Below are 27,899 nucleotides of genomic sequence, written 5' to 3'. Positions count from 1 at the left end.
AACCGTCCAAAAATTCTCATCCTTTTGCAGACATGGAAAAAAGGAAACCATTAAAAACACGCACGCACACACACACACAACCCTTTCTGGTCCTTGTGTTTAAAGGAGAAAAAGCAAAGGATCCAAAGGGTTCCCGAGTTCGAGAAAAAGGGGAGGGGGGAGGAGATCACGTGATCCTCCCTCGCTTCTACCCCCCCCACTCTGAGGAGGGAGACAAGAGGGGGGGAACCTAGAGCTACGAAAAAGGAGAGAAGGAGCTCCCCGTGCCTATTCCTTTACCTTTACCTAAACAGGAACAGGAAGCGGTGGGAGGCCCCCCCGTCTGTCCCCTTCCGTCTCTATGGTCTGGGCGGGGACGGGACGCGTGCCGAAGGGTCTCCTCGGGAGTTTCCCCGGCCTCGGGACCTGCAAGGAGGTGAGCCATATGGGGGGGGGGGTGTTTGTAAAATATTACGGGGGGGGAGAGGAGTTCAGAAAAGAGGGGGGGAGGGAGGGGGGTTTCTTCTCCTTTCCCTCCGGATGGCAAATAATCCAACCCCCCCCCCATTTTCCTGGACGGACCAGAATTGCACGTCTTTCCTCCCGAGTCTCCTCGTTGGGGATCTTGGGGGTGGGGGTGGGGGTGGCTGGAACCAAGGAGGAAACCCCCCATCCCCCACCTGATGTCCCCTCCCAGCAAAGGCACCCTCTGTGTGTGTGTCTGTGTGTCTCTGTGTGTGTCTGTGTCTGTGTGTGTCTGTGTCCGGCATCTTCAGAGGACAGAAACTCTGGCAGGGTTTGGAGACATCAATGTATTCGCGAAGGCTTTCACGGCCGGGATCTGATGGTGGTTTTGGGGGGGGGGGCTCTTTGGCCAGAAAAATCTTCAGGAAAAACAACCTTCAGAACACGGCCAAAGAGCCAGAAAAACCCACAGCAACCATTTGGATACATCCTTCTTTTCTTTTTATATATATACTGCTTCCCCCGCCCCCCCAGCCAAAGGCCACTCGGGGGTGTCTTCAAACTTGTGGGGGAAAAACAGGAGAAGGAAGGAAATCATCAAAGCTAGAAAGATCTGAAGAAGGAAAGAGTGGGGGGGGGGTGTCAGCTGGGAGGGAGGGGGTGGAGGCAGGCACACTTCCCCTTAAAAAAATACAAACAAAAACACACACAAAAAAGGGAGAAGAATTAATGAAAGGGGAACGGGAATCCACTTAATCAGGCACACACACACCCCTTTGATCGCTCCCCACCAACTTTCATGCCCATTAGGGCCGGACACCAGCCCTTCCATTGTCCTCTGGACAAGGGAATCCCTAAAAGGGGGGGGGTCGGTCTTGGACCCCTTGGCATCCATCCTGCCGCTTCAAACACACAAACACACCACAGACTGTCCTTCAGGGATGGTTCAGGAGGTTTTCCTTCTGTGGCTCTTCTAGGAGGGATCCAAAATTAAAAGGGGAACGGAAATCCACTTAATCAGCCCCCCCCTTTATCGCTTCCTACCAACTGGGGGCAGCCTCGGTGAAGCAACACCAGGAAACCCAAAGGGAGCGTCTCTTCCCTAATTTCTCCTCAAGAAGCAGAACAACACGTCCCTAGATTCCTCTCTGGGAAACCCTAAATTTCAACTGCAGTGGGATGGGAATTGCTCTCTCTGGGCTTCCCAGTTTCCCCCTTTCTGAATTGGGAGTCTGGACCCTCTGCCCCTTCTGTGCCAAACTGTAGAAGGGAAAATATTCTTGACCCCTTTTTTTCTCCTGGTTTCCCCCTTTCAGCTGCTGGTGTTCCCTCAGGAGCTGACTTCGTACTTCCTCAGGGGAAAATGGGATCTTCTGCGTCCAGGCCAGAGAGCTCCGCCCGCGGGTGTCCTCCTTGAGGATTCTGGAAAACAAGAAAGTCTTTCCAGGTAAAGGTTTTTCGGCCTCCTGGGCAAGAGAGAGGGTGAAGGAGGTTTCGTGTGGCTTCCTGCCAAGATGCAGCTGTTTAACAGAATAACAAACTGAAAAGTAGTGTGATGTTGATTCCTCACATCGAGGAATCAAAATCAAAGTAAATCTGACGGATGGTGGTCTTGGTTTTGATTTCTGTCCTTGGATCATTATTTTTGCCTTTTCTAAACCTGTCCATGTTTGTGGACATCCTCTGTAAAGGGCTTGGTTTCCAGTCCCCTGACCGTCCTTGTAGCCCACCTCTGACCATCCTCCCATTTTTCAGCATGCTTCTTGAAGTACGGTACATCTGGTAAAATGTAACCTCTCAATGGCTCTCCCCCCTCACAGGGAGCAGGGACCTATTGCTATGGCCCGCCCTCGAAGGCTACTGGATCCTGCTGGATTGATGTCATGGTCGCTACCAAACTTTATCTGGCGAAGGTAAAGGCTGCCAGTCATGCATACTTCGCTAACCAGATAAGCGAAGTTTCCAAAGTATAGTATGTGACCTATCCGGAACTGGTCGGAGTGACAGGCCTCCTCCTAGTATTTCACCGGACCAGTTTGCAGCATTTTAAAAATCTAAAGTGGAGGCCATCCGCCGGGAGCTCTCTCCTTTTTTGAATACAGTGAGTTGAGCTGAGATGTCCAGCGCTCCGTCTTGCCTGGTAACTTTTGATTCCTTTCAGCCTGTGACGCCTAGCGCTGTGGACAAGGTGCTTGATTGCTGTCGTGCCTCCTCCTCCTCCCTTGACCCTTGCCCGGCCTGGCTAATCAAAGCAGCCAGGCCCGTAACAACAGAATGGGCCACAGTAATAATAAATGGATCAACCAAATTTGGCAGCGGATGAAATTGGCAATTATAAGCCCGTCGCTAATGTTTCTTTCATGAGCAAAGTGGTTGAGAGGGTGGTGGCCGATCAGCTCCAGGCTCACTTGGATGAAACAGATGCCCTGGATCCGTTCCAGTCGGGCTTCAGGCCGTGCCACGGTACAGAGACGGCATTGGTCGCCCTGTGTGATGACCTGTTGAGGGAGACTGACAGGGGTAAAATGTCTCTGTTGGTCCTCCTCGATATCTAGGTGGCCTTCAGTACCGTTGACCACGATATCCTCCTGGGGAGGCTCTCTGAGTTGGGAATTGGTGGCCTGGCGCTTGCCTGGCTCCATTCCTTGGAGAACCGCCCCCAGAGAGTACAGCTTGGGGAGAGAGTCTCGGCCCTGTGGAATCTCAATTGTGGGGTTCCACAGGGGTCGATTATCTCCCCAATGCTGTTTAACATCTATATCAGGCCACTGGGAGGGGTCATCAGGGGGTGTGGGGCATCGCGTCAGCAGTATGCTGATGACATATAGCTCTACATCTCCTTTTCTCCAATTGCAGGTGATGCCGTCCTGTCCTTTCAGCGCTGCCTGGAGGCCGTACTGCAATGGGTGCAGGAAAATGGGCTGAGGCTGAATCCGGACAAGACGGAAATTCTGAGGGTGGGTGGCCCTGTGGCCAGTGGCCTGAGTGACTCCCTCACATTTGGGTGTTGACCCTGGCTGCGAAGAGTGGGGTCCGTAGCCTGGGGGTACATCGGACCCGACGCTCACCATGGAAACACAGGTGGCGTCGGTAGTCAGCACCGCCTTTTTCCACCTATGGGGGATTGCCCGGCTGCAGCCCTACCTCAACACGGGGGTGCTCACTACCTTGGTAAATGCAGTCGTTATCTCAAGGTTAGACCACTGTAACACGCTCTACGTGGGGCTGCCTTTTAGGTTGATGTGGAAACTCCAAGTGGTGCAGAATGCGGCGGCCAGACTCCTTAGCAGAGCGAGAAAGTACCAACATATTTTTCCTATTTTGGCCGCACTGCACTGGCTGCCCATTCGGTTCTGCATTGACTTCAAAGTATTAATGCTTACTTGTAAAGCCCTAAACGGTTTAGGACCTCGATATCTGGCAGAACGCCTACTCCCACCAAGGTCTACCCGTATCACCTGCACGAGTCAGGAGGTGAGGCTGAGGAGCCTGACACTGAGAAAGAAGTAGAAACCGGGCCTTCTCGGCGGTGGCTCCTCGCCTCTGGAACAATCTCCCTCCAGTGATTTCTACAGGTTTCTACAGGTCTTTCCTCCTGTCAACTCTTGATTACCTTTTCCTTCTCTTCCTCTGCCATCTTGTATAATCTGTTAAATGGCTTGCGGAAGAAGAAATGTTTTATTTGCAGCAGCGAAAGACATTTGTAGAAGAAGATATAAGCTCAAGGACACTGTGAAAGTAAACAGAACTTCAGAGTAACGTAAAATGAACTCTGTGTCAGTAATTACTGTTAATGAGAGTCATAATGGCGGATTGACTCCGTAGTGGCACAGCATGTTTGTAGGCGGGGAATGTGGTTTAAAGAATTAACCCATTGTGCTAAAATGCAAGTAAGTTTGGCAGATGGGAGAAACACAGAAGTGTGTGGAACAGGCAAAGTTTATGTTAAAAGCCTTTAATGTACTTTGGAGAATGTTTTGTTTGTGCCTAGAATTAGCCATAGCCATAATGTAATAAGTGTGCCATGTTTAGACCAAGCTGGTTTTGCAATTAAGTTCAGTGAAGGAGTTTGCAAGATAGAGAAAGCAAACAAACTTGTTGCAACGGGGCATTTAAAGGAAAACCTGTATGTTTTGGATAAAACAGAAGAAGGGCAAAGTTCTGCTAATGTGTTAAATGAAAACATGCCACATCACAGATGTATATATAGTTTGCACAGGAATTTAGGACACGTGAGTTTTGAAGTAATAAGGAAAATTCAGCAATGTGTGGGCAATTTTAAACAACTGTGATAGATTTCTAGATTGCAATGTGTGTAAAGCTTCTAAATCTAGGAGACACCCTGTGAATAAGAAGAGTACAGTGGTGCCTCGTATAACGAGTGCACCGTTGAACGATGAATCCGCATTGCGATGCGGATTTCCCCATCGCTAATGCGAGGGCATGCTCGCATTACGATGGGGGAACAGCTGTTCAGCGGTTCCAAAATGGCCGCCGGAACACAAAAAATGGGTGCCGGTACACCCAAGATGGCCGCCGGGACTCTCAAAATGGCCACCGGTACAACCAAGATGGCCGCTGGAACACAAAAAATGGCCACCGGTACACCCAAAATGACCGCCAGGACACTCAAAATGGCCGCCGGTACACCCAAAATGGCTGCCGGAACAAGGGAAAACATCGGAGAACGGTGAGTTTTGGGCCCATTTGGAACGCAGTAAACTTTGTTTAATGAGTTCTAATGGGTTTTTTGGATCCGTTTTACGATGTTTTCTCATAGCGAAGGTTAATCTGGAATGGATTAACCTCGCTATGCGGGGCACCACTGTAGTAGAATGAGTAAAAGGTACTTTGAGCTAGTGCACATGGATCAAATGGGTCCATTCAAAGAGTCACTGGGGGAAAATAAGTTCTGTCTGAAACATAAGAATGAAGCATTCCAAACATTCAAGGAATGGGTGGCTATGATTGAGAGGAGATTTGAAACTCATGTAGCCAGTATTCAGACGGACCGAGGAGTTTATGAGTCTGCAATTCAGAATGTGGTTAAGAAAGAAAGGGATATGCCATAGAATTGCAAATGTGCAGGTCCCTCAAGAGATTGCTGTAGCAGAACGAAAAGGTGGCATATTGCAAACAGTCATGAACTCAATGTTAATTGATGTTGGTTGTCTAGAGTTTATTGGGCTAAAGCAATTTAATGTGCTTGTTACATTTTGAACAGAATTTGAAATTCTGTAGTTCAAAACACCCCGTATTTTCTGGTGCACAACAGACAACCAACTTTAATTTTGTGAGAATGAGTATTGATCTTGTATGCATGTTAAGGATGAAGTGTTTTTGCCTCCATTTAGTGATCAGAATAGTAAGAAAAAAGTTGGAGAACCTAAGTAAAATGGAAGCTGAGGAGGAGTATGGGACAGATAGTGAAGCTGAGGAGGAGAATGCGACATGTAGTGAGTCAGGAGAACAAAGTGAGGAAGTAGTAATTCCAAGGCGTTCTCAGAGAGCAAATAAAGGAGTCCCACCTCAAAGGTTCAAAGTAACAAATATAATCTTAATTACAAGTGAACCTGAACGTTATGAGGAAATGCTAAGATTGCCAACTGATCAGCAACATAAATGGAAAGAGGCCATGCTTGCTGAGTTCAAGTCACTGAAGGAGGATAACATGTTTTCACCTGTTAAAATTACCTGAAGGGGAAAACGTAGTTGGCTGTAGGTGGGTATGCAAGTTAAAGACATTACCAGACAATACCCAACAAGGCAAAGCTAGTACAACTAGGACTTAGAAGAAGTTTGGCTGACCCTTGCCTGTACATGAAAAATCAGGGTGATGTAAAGATGACTTGTGTTTAGTATGTTAAGTGGTTTGTGAAGGAACTGAGTAAGGAGTTCAAATTGAAGCATTTAGGTCAGATTGATTGATTGATTGATTGATTGATTGATTGATTGATTGATTGATTGATTGATTGATTGATTGATTGATTTTATATCCCGCCTATCTAGTCGATTAAGACCACCCTAGGTGCCTTACATCAAAATATAACAATATAATTAAAAACAATTTATATAAAGGAAAAATCTTTGACAAGATGGGAGAGACACTAGGAAAAGGGAAAGAGGAAATTAGTGATTGGCTGAGGGGAAGGCCTGCCAAAACATCAGTGGTTTTAGTTGATTTTTAAAAATACCCAGCGAGGGAGCCCCACGAATATCAGGGGGTAGGTTATTCCAGAGGCGAGGAGCCACCACCGAGAAGGCCCGATTTCTTGTCTTTTCTTTCCGGGCCTCTCTCAGTGTCAGCAACTTCTTTTTAATTAGTTTTCCTAATCAGAAACCAAGGGATTTTTGATCTGGAGGACGAGCGCATCCCCCATCACATCACTCCTTGGGTCTGGCATTTAATCCACAGTGATTTTATGATGGACTGAGACCCGCCGTCCATCTCCATTCTGATGGATTCTACCACTTCTTTGACCTAGATGGCCACCCCGCCTCCCACACACCCCTTCTTATCCCTCCTGGATAGCCTGGGACATCCGAATCCCACCGGCTCTTTGAATCCCACCAGGTTTCAATGATGGCCGATATATCCATGTTCTATCTAGCCTCCAAATGTTCCAATTCTCCCCTCTTTGCTCAGATGCTTCAGGCCTTTGTGTAAAAGCACCTGGGTACTCCATTTTAATGTATACATTTTGGGTTTTTATTCTGACAGACCTGGTTTATCACATACGTTTTTCCTCTCACCCGCCTTGGTTTAGGTCTCTCACTCTGGAGCCAGAGGTTGGGCAGTTCCCTTCCCTTCCAGCTCTGCAGTTCTAGTATACTATTAACTCTGTACCTCTTTCCCTGGCCATCTCTGCTTCCTATCCTGTTTTTTCGGCGTGGGACCAGAACTCTGGAGTGTAAACAAGGCACAGGCCTCCAGAAAGGTTCCTAGATTCTGGTTAAATCCCACAATAACGTTAGCAGAAGCAGGAGACTAAGAGATAGAGTGACTTAGAGTTCAAGCCGTGCGGAGAAACAACATGAGAGAGTTCTTCATCGTCGTTGTCGTTTAGTCGTATCCAACTCGTCGTGACCCATGGACCAGAGCACGCCAGGCCCTCCTATCTTCCACTGCCTCCCGGAGTTGTGTCAAATTCATGTTGGTTGCTTCGCAGACACTGTCCAGCCATCTCATCCTCGGTCGTCCCCCTTCTCCTCTTACCGTCACACTTTCCTAACATCAAGGTTTTTTCCAAGGAGTCTTTTCTTCTCATGAGATGGCCAAAGTAGTGGAGCCTCAGCTTCAGGATCTGTCCTTCCAGTGAGCACTCAGAGTTGATTTCCTTTAGAACTGATAGGTTTGTTCTCCTTGCAGACCAGGGGATTCTCGAAAGATTCCTCCAGCACCACAATTCAAAGGCATCAATTCTTTTGGCGGTCTGCTTTCTTTATGGTCCAGCTCTCACTTCCATACATCACTATAGGAAAAACCATAGCTTTGACTATTCGGACTTTTGTTGGTAATGTGATGTCTCTGCTTTTCAAGATGCTGTCCAGATTTGTCATCGCTTTCCTCCCAAGAAGCAGGCGTATTTTAATTTCGTGGCTGCTCTCTACATCTGCAGTGATCATGGAGCCCAGGAAAATAAAATCTGTCACTGCCTCCATGTCTTCCCCTTCTATTTCTCAGGAGGTGATGGAACCAGTGGCCATGATCTTAGTTTTTTTGATGTTGAGTTTCAGACCGTTTTTTGCACTCCTCTTTCACTCTCATTACAAGGTTCTTTAATTCCTCCTCACTTTCTGCCATCAGAGTGGTATCATCTGCATATCTGAGATTGTTGATATTTCTTCCGGCAATCTTAATTCCGGCTTGGGATTCATCCAGTCCAGCCTTCCGCATGATGTATTCTGCATATAAGTTAAATAAGCTGGGGGACAATATACAGCCTTGTCGTGCTCCTTTCCCAATTTTGAACCAATCAGTTGTTCCATATCCAGTTCTAACTGTTGCTTCCTGTCCCACATATAGGTTTCTCAGGAGATGGATAAGGTGGTCAGGCACTCCCATTTCTTGAAGAACTTCCCATAGTATGCTGTGGTCCACACAGTCAAAGGCTTTTGCATAGTCAATGAAGCAGAAGTAGATATCTTTCTGGAACTCCCTGGCTTTCTCCATAATCCAGCACAAGTTAGCAATTTGGTCTCGAGTTCCTCTGCCTCTTCAGAATCCAGCTTGTACTTCTGGGAGTTCTCGGTCCACATACTGCTGAAGCCTACCTTGCAGGATTTTGAGCATAACCTTGCTAGCGTGCGAAATGAGTGCAATTGTACGGTAGTTGGAGCATTCTTTGGCACTGCCTTTCTTTGGGATTGGGATGTAGACTGATCTTTTCCAATCCTCTGGCCACTGTTGAGTTTTCCAAACTTGCTGGCATATTGAATGTAGCACCTTAACAGCATCATCTTTCAAGATTTTAAATAGTTCAACTGGAATGCCATCACTTCCACTGGCCTTGTTGTTAGCCAGGCTTTCTAAGGCCCACTTGACTTCACTGTCCAGGATGTCTGGCTCAAGGTCAGCAACTACATTGTCTGGGTTGTCCGGGATATCCAAATCTTTCTGATATAATTCCTCTGTGTATTCTTGCCACCTCTTCTTGATGTCTTCTGCTTCTGTTAGGTCCCTCCCATTTTTGTCCTTAATCATGTTCATCTTTGCGCAAAATGTTCCTCTAATATCTCCAATTTTCCTGAACAGATCTCTGGTTTTTCCTTTTCTGTTGTGTGTGTTTAGTCGTTTAGTCGTGTCCGACTCTTCGTGACCCCATGGACCAGAGCACGCCAGGCCCTCCTGTCTTCTACTGCCTCCCGGAGTTGTGTCAGGTTCATGTTGGTTGCTTCGCAGACACTGTCCAGCCATCTCATCCTCGGTCGTCCCCTTCTCCTCTTGCCGTCACACCTTCCTAACATCAGGGTTTTTTCCAAGGACTCTTTTCTTCTCATGAGATGGCCAAAGTACTGGAGCCTCAGCTTCAGGATCTGTCCTTCCAGTGAGCACTCAGGGTTGATTTCCTTTAGAACTGATAGGTTTGTTCTCCTTGCAGTCCAGGGGATTCTCAAGAGCCTCCTCCAGCACCACAATTCAAAGGCATCAATTCTTCGGCGGTCTGCTTTCTTTATGGTCCAGCTCTCACTTCCATACATCACGACAGGAAAAACCATAGCTTTGACTATTCGGACTTTTGTTGGCAATGTGATGTCTCTGCTTTTTAAGATACTGTCAAGATTTGTCATCGCTTTCCTCCCAAGAAGAAGGCGTCTTTTAATTTCAGGGCTGCTGTCTCCATCTGCAGTGATCATGGAGCCCAGGAAGATAAAATTTGACACTGCCTCCATATCTTCCCCTTCTATTTGCCAGGAGGTGATGGGACCAGTGGCCATGATCTTAGTTTTTTTGATGTTGAGTTTCAGACCGTTTTTTGCACTCTCCTCTTTCACTCTCATTACAAGGTTCTTTAATTCCTCCTCACTTTCTGCCATCAGAGTGGTATCATCTGCATATCGGAGGTTGTTGATATTTCTTCCGGCAATCTTAATTCCGGCTTGGGTTTCTTCCAGTCCAGCCTTCCGCATGATGTATTCTGCATATAAGTTAAATAAGCTGGGGGACAGTATACAGCCTTGCCGTACTCCTTTCCCAATTTTGAACCACTCAGTTGTTCCATGACCAGTTCTGACTGTTGCTTCCTGTCCCACATATAGGTTTCTTAGGAGATGGATAAGGTGGTGAGGCACTCCCATTTCTTTAAGGACTTGCCATAGTTTGCTGTGGTCCACACAGTCAAAGGCTTTGGCATAGTCAATGAAGCAGAAGTAGATATTTTTCTGGAACTCTCTGGCTTTCTCCATAATCCAGCGCAAGTTAGCAATTTGGTCTCGAGTTCCTCTGCCTCTTTGGAATCCAGCTTGTACTTCTGGGAGTTCTCGGTCCACATACTGCTGAAGCCTACCTTGGAGGATTTTGAGCATAACCTTGCTAGCGTGTGAAATGAATGCAATTGTACGGTAGTTGGAGCATTCTTTGGCACTGCCTTTCTTTGGGATTGGGATGTAGACTGATCTTTTCCAATCCTCTGGCCACTGTTGAGTTTTCCAAACTTGCTGGCATATTGAATGTAGCACCTTAACAGCATCATCTTTCAAGATTTTAAGTAGTTCAACTGGAATGCCATCACCTCCACTAGCCTTGTTGTTAGCCAGGCTTTCTAAGGCCCACTTGACTTCGCTCTCCAGGATGTCTGGCTCAAGGTCAGCAACTACATTGTCTGGGTTGTCCGGGATATCCAAATCTTTCTGATATAATTCCTCTGTGTATTCTTGCCACCTCTTCTTGACGTCTTCTGCTTCTGTTAGGTCCCTCCCATTTTTGTCTTTTATCATGTTCATTTTTGCGCAAAATGTTCCTCTAGTATCTCCAATTTTCCTGAACAGATCTCTGGTCTTTCCTTTTCTGTTATCTTCCTCTATTTCTTTGCATTGTTCATTTAAGAAGGCCCTCTTGTCTCTCCTTGCTATTCTTTGGAAGTCTGCATTCAATTTTCTGTAACTTTCCCTATCTCCCTTGCATTTTGCTTCCCTTCTCCTCTCTGCTATTTCTAAGGCCTCGTTGGACAGCCACTTTGCTTTCTTGCATTTCCTTTTCTTTGGGATGATTTTCGTTGCTGCCTCCTGGACAATGTTACGAGCCTCTATCCAAAGTTCTTCAGGCACTCTGTCCACCAAATCTAGTTCCTTAAATCTGTTCTTTACTTCCACTGTGTACTCATAGGGGATTTGGTTTAGATTATACCTGAGTGGCCCAGTGGTTTTTCCTACTCTCTTCAGTCTAAGCTTTAATTTTGCTATGAGAAGCTGATGATCAGAACCGCAGTCAGCTCCAGGTCTTGTTTTTGCTGACTGTATAGAGCTTCTCCATCTTTGGCTGCAGAGAATATAATCAATCTGATTTCGATATTGCCCATCTGGTGATTTCCATGTATAGAGTCGCCTCTTGTGTTGTTGGAAAAGAGTGTTTGTGATGACCAGCTTATTCTCTTGACAAAACTCTATTAGCCTTTGTCCTGCTTCGTTCTGAACTCCAAGGCCAAACTTCCCTGTTGTTCCTTTTATCTCTTGGCTCCCTACTTTAGCATTCCAGTCCCCTAGAATGAGAAGAACATCTTTCTTTGGTGTCAGTTCTAGAAGGTGTTGTAAATCTTCATAGAATTGTTCAATTTCAGTCTCCTCAGCAATGCTGGTTGGTGCATAAACTTGGATTATTGTGATGTTGAATGGTCTGCCTTGGATTCGTATTGACATCATTCTATCATTTTTGAGATTGTATCCCATTACAGCTTTCCCCACTCTTTTGTTGACTATGAGGGCTACTCCATTCCTTCTACGGGATTCTTGCCCACAGTAGTAGATATGATAATCATCTGAGCTGAATTCGCCCATTCCTGTCCATTTTAGTTCACTGATGCCCAGGATGTCGATGTTTATTCTTGCCATCTCCTGTTTGACCACCTCCAGCTTCCCAAGGTTCATAGATCTTACATTCCAGGTTGCTATGCAATATTTTTCTTTACAGCATTGGACTTTCCTTTCACTTCCAGGCACATCCACAGCTGAGCGTCCTTTCGGCTTTGGCCCAACCACTTCATTAGCTCTGGAGCTACTTGTACTTGTCCTCCACTCTTCCCCAGTAGCATGTTGGACGCCTTCCGACCTGAGGGGCCCATCTTCCAGCGTCATATCTTTTAGCCTTTTGTTTCTGATCATGGGGCGTTCTTGGCAAAGATACTGGAGTGGCTTGCCATTTCCTACTCCAGGTGGATTGCGTTTAGTCGGAACTCTCCACTATGTCCTGTCCGTCTTGGGTATCCCTGCACGGCATAGCCCATAGCTTCTCTGAGTTACTCAAGCCCCTTCGCCACGACAAGGCAGCAATCCATGAAGGAGTCCTTTTCTGTTATTTTCCTCTATTTCTTCGCATTTTTCATTTAAGAAGGCCCCCTTGTCTCTCCTTGCTATTCTTTGGAAGTCTGCATTCAATTTTCTGTAACTTCCCTATCTCCCTTGCATTTTACTTCCCTTCTCCTCTCTGCTATTTCTAAGGCCTCACTGGACAGCCACTTTGCTTTCTTGCATTTCCTTTTCTTTGGGATGGTTTTTGTTACTGCCTCCTGGACAATGTTACAAGACTCCATCCATAATTCTTCAGGCACTCTGTCCACCAAATGTAGTTCCTTAAATCTGTTCTTTACTTCCACTGTGTATTCAAAAGGGATTTGGTTTAGATTATACCTGAGTATCCCAGTGGTTTTTCCTACTCTCTTCAGTCTAACCTTGAATTTTGCTATGAGAAGCTGATGATCAGAGCCGCAGTCAGCTCCAGGTCTTGTTTTTGCTGACTGTATAGAGCTTCTCCATCTTTGGCTGCAGAGAATATAATCAATCTGATTTCGATATTGCCCATCTGGTGACTTCCATGTGTAGAGTCGCCTCTTGTGTTGGAAAAGAGTGTTTGTGATGACCAGCTTATTCTCTTGACAAAACTCTATTAGCCTTTGTCCTGCTTCGTTCTGAACTCCAAGGCCAAACTTCCCTGTTGTTCCTTTTATCTCTTGGCTCCCTACTTTAGCATTCCAGTCCCCTAGAATGAGAAGAACATCTTTCTTTGGTGTCAGTTCTAGAAGGTGTTGTAAATCTTCATAAAATTGTTCAATTTCAGTCTCCTCAGCAATGGTGGTTGGTGCATAAACTTGGATTATTGTGATGTTGAAAGGTCTGCCTTGGATTCGTATTGACATCATTCTATCATTTTTGAGATTGTATCCCATTACAGCTTTTCACACTCTTTTGTTGACTATGAAGGCTACTCCATTCCTTGTACGGGATTCTTGCCCACAATAGTAGATATGATAATCATCTGAGCTGAATTCGCCCATTCCTCTCCATTTTAGTTCACTGATGCCCAGGATGTCAATGTTTATTCTTGCCATCTCCTGTTTGACCTCCTCCAGCTTCCCAAGGTTCATAGATCTTACATTCCAGGTTCTTATGCAGTCTTTTTCTTTGCAGCATTGGACTTTCCTTTCACTTCCAGGCACGTCCACAGCTGAGCATCCTTTCGGCTTTGGCCCAACCACTTCATTAGCTCTGGATCTACTTGTACTTGTCCTCCGCTCTTCCTCAGTAGTGTGCTGGACTCCTTCCGACCTGAGGGGCCCATCTTCCAGCATCATATCTTTTAGCCTTTTGTTTCTGATCATGGGGCGTTCTTGGCAAAGATACTGGAGTGGCATTGCCAGTTCCTACTCCAGGTGGATTGTGTTTAGTCGGAACTCTCCACTATGTCCTGTCCGTCTTGGGTGTCCCTGCACGGCATAGCCCATAGCTTCTCTGAGTTACTCAAGCCCTTTCGCCATGACAAGGCAGCAATCCATGAAGGGGGAGTTCTTCATACCTAGAATATATTATATTGATTATGGCATAACATATTTACATATATACCGAGTAAGGAAACATTTGGCATAGTAACATTACAACGTGCAGAGCATAGACATGTAAAGTATGTGACCACCAGACTTGCAACTGAGTGGTAACATCTGTACTGTCTCAGCTACAATTATACTGAGGACATCCAATCCCTTTTCCCCATTCACAGCTTGTCTCATTAACAATCATTAACATCGTGCTTCACCTGCATGCTGTAACTCGTTACATTGGCTTTTGTCTCTCACTCGTGCCTCTGCACTACATTTACAATATTAAAATTTAACTCCCTGTTCTTAAACAGAACCAAATCCTAACAGTTTTCAGAAATACCTCATGATTCCCTACCCATAAGAGCATCTTATAAATTCTACATCCCATCCCGTTCATGGACCTGTCCTTTCTCTTCTCCCGCTGAAGGAGAATCTCTGCAGACTCTGTCAGTTCTCTGCATTGACCACTCTCTACTCTTTACCCGATCTCTAGTCCAATAATCTGCCCAAGGTCATCTGTCGTGAAGACAGATGTCTCATCTGTGGGTGGTTTGCCCTTCAAGGGTTTTTGATCTGGAGGACGATAGTACACTGAACTCACGATGATTCTATGATGGACTGAGACCCGCCGTCCACCTCCATTCTGCTGGATTCTACCCCTTCTTTGACCCAGATGGCCACCCCTCCTCCCACACGCCCCCTCCCTATCCCTCCTGGATAGCCTGGGACTGCGGAATCGATGATGGCCCCTGTATCGATGTTCCATCTAACCTCCCAATGTTCCAGCTCTCCCCTCTTTGCTCAGATGCTTCGGGCATTTCTGTAAAAGCGTTTGGGTATGGGGTCCCTCAAGCAGGGCGGCTTTTCTCCTGGAGAGCTCCTTGCAATGAGGACACACCCATGACACTTTTGCCCAAGACGCAGGTAGTCATTCAGAGGACCCTTGGTGCAAAACACGGGATAGCCCCCATCCCATTGCTCTCTTCCTGACTGCATGCTGGCTTTTTCTATCGAGCTTGCCAAACCTCTTCCTCAAAGGACGCGAGAGGCAGGATCTGGGGCCCTGGCTTTGTCCCCCCGCCTGCTGAACTCTCTGGGTCTTCTTAGCCTGCCCTTGGTGGCAGGAGGCAAGAACCGATAATGATCCCATCTGCAACAGAATGTGAAGCATTCAGAATTCATAATATTTAATTTCACTGGGGTCAAATACCTTCTCAATAAATTTTGGTTTCTATTCAGACTGATGTGGTTTATCAAATGCAGTGGTGCCTCGAATAGCGAGCACACCGTTTAACGACAAATCTGCATAGCGACCCATTTTTTGGGATGGCTAATGCGATCACATTGCGATGTTTTAGGTGGGTAAACATTGCATTGCGATGATCGGTAAGCATTTTGTCTGTATAGCGACGCGAAAATATGCAGAGTTAATTGATTGAAGACACGGAGTTTAATGCGTTCCTATGGGGTTTTTCTTTCCGTTTTACGATGTTTCTGGATAGCAATGTTAATCCTGGGACGGATTAACGTCGCTATTCGAGGCACCACTGTACTTTTTTCCTCTCACATGCCTTGGTTTAGGTCTCTCACTCTGGAGCCAGAGGTTAGGGAGTTCCCTTCCCTTCTAGCTCCACAGTTCTAGTATTCTGTTAACTCAGTACCTATTTCCCTGGCCATCTCTGCTTCCTATCCTGTTTTCAGAAATGCCTCATGATTCTCTACCCATAAGAGCGTCTTATAAATTCTACATCCCATCTATTCATGGACCTGTCCTTTCTAATTTATTTTAGTTTATTTATTTATTATTAGACTTTTACCCCACCCCCTAGACAAGTCTGCTCAGGGCGGCTTACATGGATAAAAACACAACAATACGACAATATAAAAATAATCTAAGACACAGATTAAACATATATTTCTAAACAGAATATTATGAAGATGACATAACTCAAGAAAGAAAAGATAAGGATCAGTTAGTTGACTGGGGGTAAGGCCTGCCTGGAGAGCCAAGTTTTTAAATGGCTTTTGGAAACACCCAGTGAGGGTGCCAGACGAATTTCAGTGGTGAGGGTGTTCCATAGCTGAGGGGCCACTGTCAAGAAGGCCCGGTTTCTTATTTTTTTCCTTCCAGGCCTCTTTTGGCATTAAGCCCCTCAACCATCCCTCCTGGCTATATCGGGTGATTCGGGTAGATCTAAGTGGAAGAAGATGGTCTGCCAAATATCGAGGTCCCAAACCGTTTAGGGCTTTGTATGTAATCATTAGCACTTTGAAATCAATGAGGAAACGGATGGACAACCAGTGCAAAGCAGCCAGAGTGGGGGAGATATGCTGATATTTTCTCACTCCATTAAGAAGCCTGGCTGCTGCATTATGGACCACCTGCATCAACCTCAAAGGCAGCCCTATGTAGAGTGCATTACAGTGGCCTAATCTCGAGATTACAAGCTGGTGGACTAGTGTGGTGTGGGCCCCCCATCAAGATATGGTCGCAACTGGGCAATCCACCATGGATGAAAATAGACAGAACGGACCACGGACGCCACCTGGGTTTCCATGGTAAGTGCTGGGTCCAGATGTATCCCCAAGCTGCAGACCTCTTTGCGGTAAGGGTCGTCCCCCAAGAAGAAAAGGAGTCACCAAAACTGCTAATGGAGGGACCACCCACCCTCAGGACCTCCATCTTGTCCAGGTTCAGCTTCAACCCATTCAGCTGCATCCATTTATTTTATTTATTTATTTATTTATTTATTTATTTATTTTATATGCCGCCTACACTACCCAAAGGTCTCTGGGCGGCTTACAACATTTAAAATACAATAAAATTTAAAACAATTAAAATACAATTGCCATGAGGCCTGGGTTCAATGTTCAGATATACCTAATCATTTTTTATATAATCCAAGAAATAGTAATAAGGAGACATTTGTTGTTGTCTAGTCGTTTAGTCATGTCCGGCTCTTCGTGACCCCATGGACCAGAGCACGCCAGGCCGTCCTGTCTTCCACTGCCTCCCAGAGCTAGGCCAAATTCATGTTGGTCGCTTTGATGACTTAAGTAGACATAGGGACAAATTTAAAAAAACAGATCATGATATTCGTGAGAAATCGCTGATTTGTTAAATATTCATCCCTTCATATTGGTCAGTTCCAGAGACCCTAATAAATACAGTACAAACGGACAAATATCTCCCCATTTTTCCCCCACTGGAAGAGAAGCTAAAATATGCAAACACTGGAGCTAAAATAACACGGTTTCCATAGCAATTGTTCAAACTAGACAGGAATTACTTAAGGCAAACATTTAACCAGGTACATTAGATGAAAAAATGATCTTGTCATTTCTACAATATCAGAGACAGTACGAATCTCAAGAAAAAATCTGAAGGCAGAGGTTCAATACCACTACAGTGGTGCCCCGCATAGCGAGGTTAATCCGTTCCGGATTAACCCTCGCTATACGGAATCATCGCTAAATGGGTAGAGGAAACGTATTGAAACGCATTAAACTTAGTTTAATGCGTTCCAATACCTTGTTTACTTACCCATTCAGCGAGGATTCCCCTTGCCGGCAGCCATTTCCAGGCTTCCGGTGGCCATTTTGGAACCGCTGATCAGCTGTTCGGCGGCTCCAAAATGGCCGCCGCAATACCCGATCTTCGCAATGCGGGTTTTCCCCATTGCGAAGATCGGGTATGTTTCCGTATAGCGATCCCGAAAAAGGGATCGCTATACGGAAACATCGCTATACGGTGCACTCGTTAATCGAGGCACCACTGTACTGGCATAATATGCTAAGTAGATTTTGTTGCCTCCAGGACTTTATTGCAGTACAATCTCCAGGCAGCCCTGAAGGGACAGAATGGCATCCACTGAAGTAGGTGAAAAGGAGATGTAGAGCTGGGTATCATCAGTGTCCTGATGGCACGATGCCCCACACCCCCTGATGACCTCACCCAGTGTCCTCATATAGCTATTAAACAGCATTGGAGAGATGATCGACCCCTGCGGGACCCCACAATTGAGGCTCCACGGGGCCGAGATATTCTCCCCAAGCTGGAGACTGTCCTCCAAGAAGGATTGGAGCCAGGTAAGCTCCAGGCCACCGATTCCCAACTCGGAGAGCTTCCCAGGAGGATGCCATGGTCAATGGTGTAAGCTACCCCCGTCTCCAATTGCTGCTGAGAAGGGTAATCTCTCCTTAAGATGCATCTAGAAAGGTGTTTCCCAAACTTTTTTGAGTCGTGACCCCTTGTATAATTGCTACGTAAAAGGCATTTTAATGGGATAACTACCTCAAATGAAAATAGATGTTTCAGAATAGAATTATAAGGTAATAATTAAGGGAGGGCAGCATACAAATTTGAGGTACTTTTTTGGGTGTGGCAATGTTCCTTCCTTCATGACTCCTCCCCCCAAAAGGTTTTTTAGTGAAGTGCCCCTCCCACCTCAAGGCCAAAGGAACAACCTCAGGTCCAGCCTCACACCCACCCTGATTCTCCTCCCTCACCTACTTCACATTTTTACCTGCATTTCCTTCCTCTTCTGTGACACAGACGGAGCCGGAATGCGTTTTCTCCCTATCCATGCAGCTTTCTAAAATGGCTGTTTCTCTTCTTTTTCTAACCTACCAGACGATAAACAGGAGAAGAATCGCCTGGCAACAGCTGCGGCATCCTCAGCAGAAACATATCAACAAAGAAAAAACAGAATTGAAAATCCAACTGGGCAGGAATGGATGTCACATAAAAGAACTCACGTAGGGGAGAAACCAAATAAATGCATGTCACCTCAGTAGACATCAAATAACTCATACAAACTGTAAGTATGGAATGTGAAAAGACTTTCAGCCACAGCAGTAATCTGAGTTCACATCAAAGAACTGACACTGGGGAAAAACCATATGAATGCATGGAATGTGGAAAGAGCTTCAATAATAAGAGTAACCTGAGTTCACATCAAAGAACTCACACAGGAGAGAAACCATATAAATGCATGGAATGTGGAAAGAGCTTCAGTTACAGCAGTGCCCTGAGTATACATAAAAGAATTCACATCGGGGAGAAACCATATAAATGCATGGAATGTGGGAAGACATTCAGTCAACACAGTGAACTGAGTTCACATCAAAGAAGTCACACAGGGGAGAAACCATATATGTGCATGGAATGTGGGAAGAGCTTCAGTCATAGCTCTAACCTCAGTTCACATCAAAGAACTCACACTGGGGAGAAACCATATAAATGCATGGAATGTGGGAAGACCTTCAGTCACAGCAGTCACATGAATAGACATCAAAGAACTCACACTGGGGAGCGACCATATAAATGCATGGAATGTGGGAAGAACTTCAGTCAACGCAGTAACCTGAGGTCACATCAAAGCACTCACACCGGAGAGAAACCATTTAAATGCATGGAATGTGGAAACAGCTTCAGTTACAACAGTCACCTGAGTAGACATCAAAGAGCTCATACTGGGGAGAACCCATATAAATGCATGGAATGTGGAAAGAGCTTCAATAAACGCAGTCATCTTATTTCACATCAAAGAACTCACACCGGGGAAAAACCTTATAAATGCATGGGATGTGGAAAGAGTTTCACTGACAGCAGTCACCTGAGTAGACATCAAACAACTCACACTGGGGAGAAACCATATAAGTGCATTGAATGCGGGAAGAGCTTCAGTCACAGCAGTTCCCTGAGTATACATAAAAGAATTCACATCGGGGAGAAATCATATAAATGCATGGAATGTGGTAAAAGCTTCAGTCAAAGCAGTGGTCTCAGTTACCATCAAAGAACTCACAGTGGGGAGAAACCATATAAATGCATGGAATGTGGTAAGAGCTTCAGTCAAAGCAGTGGTCTCAGTTACCATCAAAGAACTCACACTGGGGAGAAACCATATAAATGCATGGAATGTGGTAAGAGCTTCAGTCAAAGCAGTGGTCTCAGTTACCATCAAAGAACTCACAGTGGGGAGAAACCATATAAATGCATGGAATGTGGAAAGAGCTTCAGTCACAGCAGTGCCCTGAGTTCACATCAAAGAGCTCACACTGGGGAGAAACCATATAAATGTGTGGAATGCGGAAAGAACTTCATTCAGAAGGGTAGCCTTCGGTCACATCAAAAAACTCACACCAGTGAGATATCATATAAATACATGGATTGTGGAAATGGCTTCACTCAGAGCAGTGACCTGAGTTCACATCAAAGAACTTACACTGGGGAGAAACCACATAAATGTGTGGAATGTGGAAAGAGCTTCAGTTACAGCACTGCCCTGAGTAGACATCAAAGAACTCACAGTGGGGAGAAACCGTATAAATGCATGGAATGTGGAAAGAGCTTCAGTCACAGCAGTTCCCTGAGTATACATAAAAGAACTCACACTGGGGAGAAACCGTATAAATGCATGGAATGTGGAAAGAGCTTCAGTCAGACTGGTCACTTGAGTTCACATCAAAGAACTCACACTGGGGAGAAACCATATAAATGCATGGAATGTGGAAAGAGCTTCAATAAGAGCAGTAACCTTCATTCACATCAAATAATTCACACCGGGAGGAAACCATATAAATGCATGGAATGTGGGAAGAGCTTCAGTCAAAACAGTGGTCTCAGTTACCATCAAAGAACTCACAGTGGGGAGAAACCATATAAATGCATGGAATGTGGAAAGAGCTTTAGTCACAGCAATGCCCTGAATTCACATCAAAGAACTCACACTGGGGAGATACCATATAAATGTGTGGAGTACGGAAAGAATTTCAAACAGAAGGGTAGTCTTCGGTCACATCAAAGAACTCACACCAGTGACATATCATATAAATACATGGAATGTGGAAATGGCTTCACTCAGAGCAGTGACCTGAGTTCACATCAAAGAACTTACACTGGGAAGAAACCACATAAATGTGTCGAATGTGGAAAGAGCTTCAGTAACAACACTGCCCTGAGTAGACATGAAAGATCTCACACTGGGGAGAAACCGTATAAATGCATGGAATGTGGAATGAGCTTCAGTCAGACCGGTCACCTGAGTTCACATCAAAGAACTCACACTGGGGAGAAACCATATAAATGCTTGGAATGTGGGAAAAGCTTCATTCGGGGCAGTGCCCTAAATTCACATCATAGAACTCACACTGGTGAGAAACCGTATAAATGCATGGAATGTGGAAAGAACTTTAGTCATACCAGTAACCTTAGGTCCCATCTAAAAATTCACACTGGGGAGAAAGCATAGAAATACATAGAATGTAAACAGAGCCTCATTAAGACCAGTTATCTTTTTTCATATGCAGTCATATAAATGCATGGAATGTGGAAAAAGCTTCATTTGGGGCAGTGCCCTGAATTCACATCATAGAACTCACACTGGTGAGAAACTGTATAAATGCATGCAATGTGGAAAGAACTTTAGTCATACCAGTAATCTTAGGTCCATCTAAAAATTCACACTGGAGAGAAAGCATAGAAATACACAGAATGTAAACAGAGCCTCATTAAGACCAGTTATCTTTTTTCAAATGCAATCATATCAATGCATTGAATGTGGACAGCCAATAGACCAATAGCCTTACTTGTGGTTGTTGTGGGTTTTTCGGGCTTCTTGGCTGTGTTCTGAATGTGGTTCCTCCTAACATTTCGCCAGTATCTGTGGCCGGCATCTTCAGAGGACAGCAAACTGTGCTCTGGGTAGGCTTGGGAGTGGAGTATTTATGGCTGTGAGAAGGCTAGCTTGTGAGATAGGCTATTGTCCTAATCAGGAGATGGGGGATTAGTGTGTTTTGTTGTGGGTGTATTGTTTTGATAAGGAGGGGAGATTATCTGTCTCTGTGGTTGATGGGTGTCATTAGCTGGTCTTTTGTGTGTAGTAATCCTCTGACCTTGTGGCTGGGTGGAGTTCGTTGACCTTTCTATCTCATCATCCTACCAGCAGACAAAGGCAACACTACAGTAATCATGGAAACAGTAGAATACAGGGACAAAATCAGAGAACTTCTAGACCCCATCACCTACAGAAAACTGAAACGGGACCCAACTAACAAAATCACAAAACAAACAAACATGCTGATCAGGAGTTCCTCCCTGCACCCCAACGTCCTCCAATGAATTTGCAAGACAGAAGCTCTCCAACCTAGACTATATGTGTGATGATTTGTGTTTTTATGTGTATTAGAATGGGATATGTAGTCCTAAGATTGTCCCAATAGCATCCATTTTGATTTAAAGTCTGCTCTGTAGTAGGAAAGTTTTACATGCTGTTTCAGAGAAGCTTCGCTCTCTGGTTATCTCGTTGCTAAGATGAGCAGAGAGCAGAGACTTTCGTAGTCAAAATAATTCTGCCACAAAGTATGATAACAACTGAAGCTTCATGAGAAAGTTAGGCGGAACAACAAGACCCAGGAGGAGGTGTTCCTTATGAGGATTCTGGGAAGAAGAAGGAAGTTAGTGAGGAGTTGGAAAAAGATGGAGATGGTCTGAGAAAGGGCAGACACGTGCTTTTCCCATAATGGACTATTTTTCCTACCTTGGACTGATGGAAGTCAACAGGTTTTCATCTAGCATCAGCCTATGAAGACTCAAGACACGTGAGATGGACTATGTTACCCTTTATATTAGTTAGCATAGTTTCATTTCTTTATTTTTCCAGCTGGAGTGGGGGGAGTGGAATATTCCGTTGGTCTTGAATGAAAATGTACCTACTATACTATTTTACTATCAACTGAAATCTTTTCTAAAGCAATTCTTTTTAATAAAACAGTAATGATTGATTTCTATCTAGAAGCATTGTTTCTTGAACAGACTAGCTGAATGTTTAATTGGCCACGTGGGTTTGCTACCAAACTTTCAGAGCCAAATCATTCTGAGTATAACTCAAGGATGTGTCTGTGTGTGTTGCTTTCTTAATAAGGAGATTGGCTTTTGAGGAAGAAATTTAGACAAGACCTGGCTGGGAACTAAGTGGCTCTGCTCAGCAGTTAGAGGTTTGTCTGGATTTCGTACTCATCCCAGTTTCCGGCACCCCCATAAATCTTCTTGGAGATAAGGGGCTGCTTACATGGTCGCAGCGGTGACACGAAACACGGGCTTTGATTTATTGTGTTTACTTTGGCTTAAGTTGAAAGCAGCAAGCATCTCGATGCATGTGCTTTTCACAGCTGAAACTCCCAAGCCTTGGCAAAGGGGTTTCTTCCACGCTATTTACTTTGAAGAGCTATAAAGTAGCCAAATTGCATTTTTCTTTTAAGCTAAGGGTCTTAATGAAAAGACTTAGCTTTAAGCCAAGTCTGTAAGAACTAATGCTTTGGTTATGTAATTGGGCTGTTTAATGAGTGGGCATTTTCATGCAAGTAAACGGTCGCCCTTCTGAAGCTCCAGTTTAGGGCTGTTTTTTTTTTTTTTGCCAGAATGTTTTATGGCTTTGCCCTCGCCCTACAGTTTCGGCTACATGGGCAGGGAGAGATTTTTCCTTTTGGGTCAGCTTGGCGTTTGCGTTAGTTGCAGCTTGTATGGAGCAACACTTAGAAGGAGAAGAATTTTTGGAGTTGCCTGGAGAGCTGTTTGTGACTCAGAGAAAAGTTAAGATTGGTGGTGCATCTGCTAGGCTGCCTTTGGTTAGTAAAGATACGAAGCCCTGGCACCAAGAGCTTTTGGAGGCTCTTGAGCACGACGTCTTGACTCAAAGTGGAGCTAAGCAAAGGATTACTTATGGTTCTTCACAACTGAGAAGGGAATTACAAAAGGGAAATATAATGGCTAAACTCCCAGCACGGGACGTCCAAGATCTACTTGGATCTGATTCAGATCAGACTTGGTCTAAGTTGCAAGGAGAAGATGGGAACCTTTACCCTATATCATACTTCTCTAGAAAACTCTTGGATAGAGAGAGAAGTTACGCAGTACCTGAAAAAGAAGCTCTTTCTATATTTTGGTCTCTCAATTTACTTAGACCTTACCTATGGGGTCGTAAGTTTACACTCCAAACAGATCATGTTTTTAAATTCATCTTACACAGAACCGTAATATAGGACCCTATCTTATTTTCAGGGAAACATGGCAGATTATTTTTCAATTTTGTTTCAGTCTCCCAGGGTATTAACTATTCCATCCAATGTTCTGTCATCTGCAGATGTGATTAGCACTCCTAGCACCTCCAGATCCAGATCATTAATAAAATGGTTGAAGTTCACAGGGCCCAGAACAGATCCCCTGGCATACCCCACTACTTACCTCCTCCCAGTTTTAGAAGATGTTTTTCATCCTCTGAGTAAGATTCTGTAGCCTTCCAGCTGTTCGATCCAGCCCACGCCTAGTTTGCTTGCTAATCAGAATATCGGGAGGCACTTCAACAAAGAGCTTTGCTGAAGTCAAGATATCTGATGTCTACACTCTTCCCACTATCGGGGTGGTGGTGGTGGTGGTTTCCCAATCAGAAAATGAGTACAGATTAGTCTGGCTGGATTCGTTCTTGACAAATTTGTCTTGGCTTCTAGTTATTACTGCTTTTTTTCTAGGTGTTTGTACGGTGGCCTGTTTATAATCAGCAGTTCTGAGAGGTCTTCAGCCAGTCCTTTCAGCACTCTCGGATGCAGTTCAACAAGCTGACATGCGGGACAAATGCAGATATGTTGGGAACATCCTTATCTACCTGGGTCTACCAATAACCTTTAATTAGATCAAATGTGCTGATATATTGGGCCTTTGCCAGGGTCTCCATGAGAATATAGAGCAGTGACAGTGAACCTTTTTGGTCCCGAGTAAGAAAAAATCCAGCAGGTGGCAGGCGGTGATGGCAGCAGCAGTGGCAGCCAAAGTGGCAGTGGAAGGGGGAAGCCTGGGCACGGAGGTGCCTTGATACACACTCTGGATCCACCATCAGTGCCAGCTGCTCTGGATCCTGACCTCTTGCCTGTCAGGGCACTAGCACTGCAGTTGCAACTACTTCCCAAGGTTTGGCTGTGTGGGGGAGTAGTGATCCAGTGACTTGTGGCTTGTGTGCCTGCTGTGGCATGTGTGCCGTAAGTTTGCCATCACTGGGCTAGGGGATTTATCTCAACGGAGGTAACTTGGGGTTTGCTGCATTCTGGTTTCACATAACCCTCACTTAGTTGGCAGCGTTTATTATCCAGTTCTGATTTGGGTATTAGCAACTGACTCGCAGCCACAGGCACAAAAATATGTTCTAGACAGTTTTTCAATAAATCGAGTCTTTCTAAAATCTCTTCTTTAAATTTAGATTTTTTAGGCCCGCTGGTACATCTTTTGAAATATCCACAAAGTGGGCTATCCGAGAATATTTTGAGGGGAAACCTGGAGGTTTGGGGTAGTCAAGAAAAATTTAACTTGTGGGGGATCCTAATTAGGTTCCAATCAGAAGTGTTAACATTTTTACTTAAACCACACCCTAGCTGAGGATCATATCCTTTCCCCACTGACTCTCATTCCATACTATACCCCACATTGTTACATAATTTTTTTTCCTGAGGGTTCTGTGGCTCTCCTAGGACACGATCTAAAGTTTCTACATACATTTCTGCCTTCTGCTGGTGTTCAGTTTTAATCTGAATATCATTTTTCTCCTTATTACTTTTCTTCTTACAAGTTTTAGGTTCTAATACTGTAGATCAGTGGTTCTTAACGTGGGCGATAATGCCCCCCAGTGGGCGATTTCATTTTTCAGGGGGGCGATGGAATGAAAAGGGGCGGCGTGGGGGCACTGGAGCAGAAGGGGGGCGGTAGGGGGGCGCTGGAGCAAGCCAAACCTGTGAAGATGGCTGCAGCCTTTTTTCAGTGTGCATGAATATATATTTTCCTCCAATTTTAATTTAGTTTCAGACTTTTTGTCTTGAAATTTTTAGTTCCTGCATTTGTTTTTATGCCCTTTTTATATTTCTTTTTGCGTCTTAAAATTCACTTGCAATTAAATCATTAAATGTTACTTTTGGGGGAGCATTTCATTTTCTTGGAAATTAATTTTGTTTTCAGGGGTTATTGGATTTAACTGTCTTAAATAAATAAATAAATAAATAAATAAATAAATAAATAAATAAATAAATAAATAAATAAATAAATAAATAAATAATCACCGCGGGGAGGGGGGCAATGATAACTTCCTCAATGGCTCAAGGGGGCGTTTCTTTCAAAAAGGTTAAGAACCACTGCTGTAGATTAAGAACTGCTTCCTTGTCCAAAGATTTTTGTGTTTGCTCTGACTCCTTTTTTTGATGGTTGTGTCCTTTTTTGCCTTCTTTTTAAAGTTCTTAGTATTTTTGCTTTTCTTTCGAGGTTTGCCATTCCCCGTTTTAAATTGTTTATCTCACCTATATATTCAGGTAAAGACGTAGGGGACATGGCCAGTTTCGTACTCATCCTGTGAGCTTGTGCAGAATCATCTCCAATTCCTGTTGGCCCAGGCAATCTCTCCAGGGTTTTGTTATTCTCTGTCAGTATTCTGAGCAGCCTATTACTTTCAGAGAGGGCAACCTTAACAAGCGTTAGTTCCCCATACATTAAAAGCATGCGTCCCTGGAGGATCAGAGTTGCAGCGTCCATGTGGTCCTCTGTCTGTCAATAGACTGATGGTTGGACTGGAGATTAGGCAGCAGATGGAAGGTTAGCTCTTTAGATATTCCACTCTGTGCTCATTCAATAATTTCCTCATCCATAAGGTCAGATATTGTCCCATCTTTATTTTTAATTGGAGACTCGGCCTTTCAACATATTATGTCCTTCCAAACACCTTTGCATTCTGTTTGTATCAACTCTGAAATTGAAACTGAATCCAATTACAGTGGACTCTCGACTTACAGATGGCTCGGCTTACAGACTTTTCGAGTTACAGACTTCTCTGGCCGCAAAATTTAGTTTCGACTTGCAGCCCGAGAATCGACCTACAGACCGGGAAGAAAACCAAAATGGAATAAAAATGGAACAAAAACAGCTGGTTACGGATTAATCGGTTTTCAATGCATTGTAGGTCAATGGAGCCTCGACCTACAGACTTTTTGACCTGCAGTCACCATTCCAATACGGATTAATTCCGTAAGTAGAGGGTCCATTGTATGAAAACAGTGATATAACTCTTGATTGATCAACCTTTGACTGGACATTTTAAGATCCGTTGGCTGATTGAAGCTCACGGGTGGTGCTGTTTCGTCTTCTTCATCATCTTGTTCTAACAAATGAAAACTGTCCTTAAAATACTGAGTAGTTTTGTTTTTGGTTTTTTCTTTGAAGGAAGGTCGTTATGTAGGCTTGGCACAATCCCCAGGTCTCTGTAACTTTTCCTGGTAAGCACCATAATTCAGCATGAAAGCATCTTTCCTCTTTCTTTTACTTGTAATTAAAACCATTAACTATTAATGATAAACCTATAAAACCTAATGGTCACACCAGAAAGAGTGTCTTCAATTCAGTAACTCGGTGAGTTCATCCAAGATCCCGGAGTGCTTTCCGGATAACTGTAGCAGAAGCCATGAGCTCTTCTCTCCTTGCAAAAAATGGGAAAGGAAACTTGGGGGGGAGGGGAACTCCTGGTTTGGACCTCAAAGCAAAACTGGGTCCAAAGGGCAGGAATTCCTCCCCATCATCCTCTTCTTCTTCTGACGCCTGCCCTCAAAATTAAATAAGTAAAATAAAATAAATTCAATTCAGATGATTATCATATCTACTATTGTGGGCAAGAAGCCCGTAGGAGGAATGGAGTAGCCCTCATAGTCAACAAAAGAGTTGGAAAAGCTGTAATGGGATATAATGTTTTTGTTTTTGTTTGTTTGTTTTTAACTGTTATTACTATTAATTGCCATAGGATTGCATAGAGACCCACAGTCGACCTGATGGAACAGGAAGCGGGGAGGACATTGGAGGGGGCAGCCATTGAGGTGGTGCTGGGTAGGGGAAGGAATGGCGGTGGG

General features: G+C 44.6%; 2 protein-coding genes across 2 annotated transcripts in view; both read left to right on the top strand.

The window, feature by feature from the left end:
- LOC144587285 (uncharacterized) overlaps window positions 1-4,754 on the top strand; it is a 69,881-nt gene extending 65,127 nt beyond the window's left edge. Inside the window, exons 3-4 of the mRNA XM_078387361.1 lie at window positions 2,265-2,357; window positions 3,301-4,754. Of these exons, the coding sequence (XP_078243487.1) occupies window positions 2,265-2,357; window positions 3,301-3,369 (162 nt within the window). The 3' untranslated portion in view covers window positions 3,370-4,754. The remainder of the gene's footprint in view (window positions 1-2,264; window positions 2,358-3,300) is intronic.
- LOC144587194 (uncharacterized) lies at window positions 263-27,384 on the top strand. The gene is made up of 3 exons (XM_078386931.1): window positions 263-415; window positions 1,761-1,891; window positions 18,604-27,384. Exon 3 carries the CDS (start codon window positions 18,797-18,799, stop codon window positions 21,224-21,226), a length of 2,430 nt encoding a protein of 809 aa, XP_078243057.1. The 5' UTR covers window positions 263-415; window positions 1,761-1,891; window positions 18,604-18,796; the 3' UTR covers window positions 21,227-27,384.
- The last annotated feature ends 515 nt before the right edge of the window (window positions 27,385-27,899 follow it).

This window comes from Pogona vitticeps, chromosome 2, assembly GCF_051106095.1.
Source record: "Pogona vitticeps strain Pit_001003342236 chromosome 2, PviZW2.1, whole genome shotgun sequence".
Lineage (NCBI taxonomy): Eukaryota > Metazoa > Chordata > Lepidosauria > Squamata > Agamidae > Pogona > Pogona vitticeps.
The sequence above is the reverse complement of the archived record's forward strand: the minus strand, read 5'-3'. Positions and strand labels throughout refer to the sequence as shown.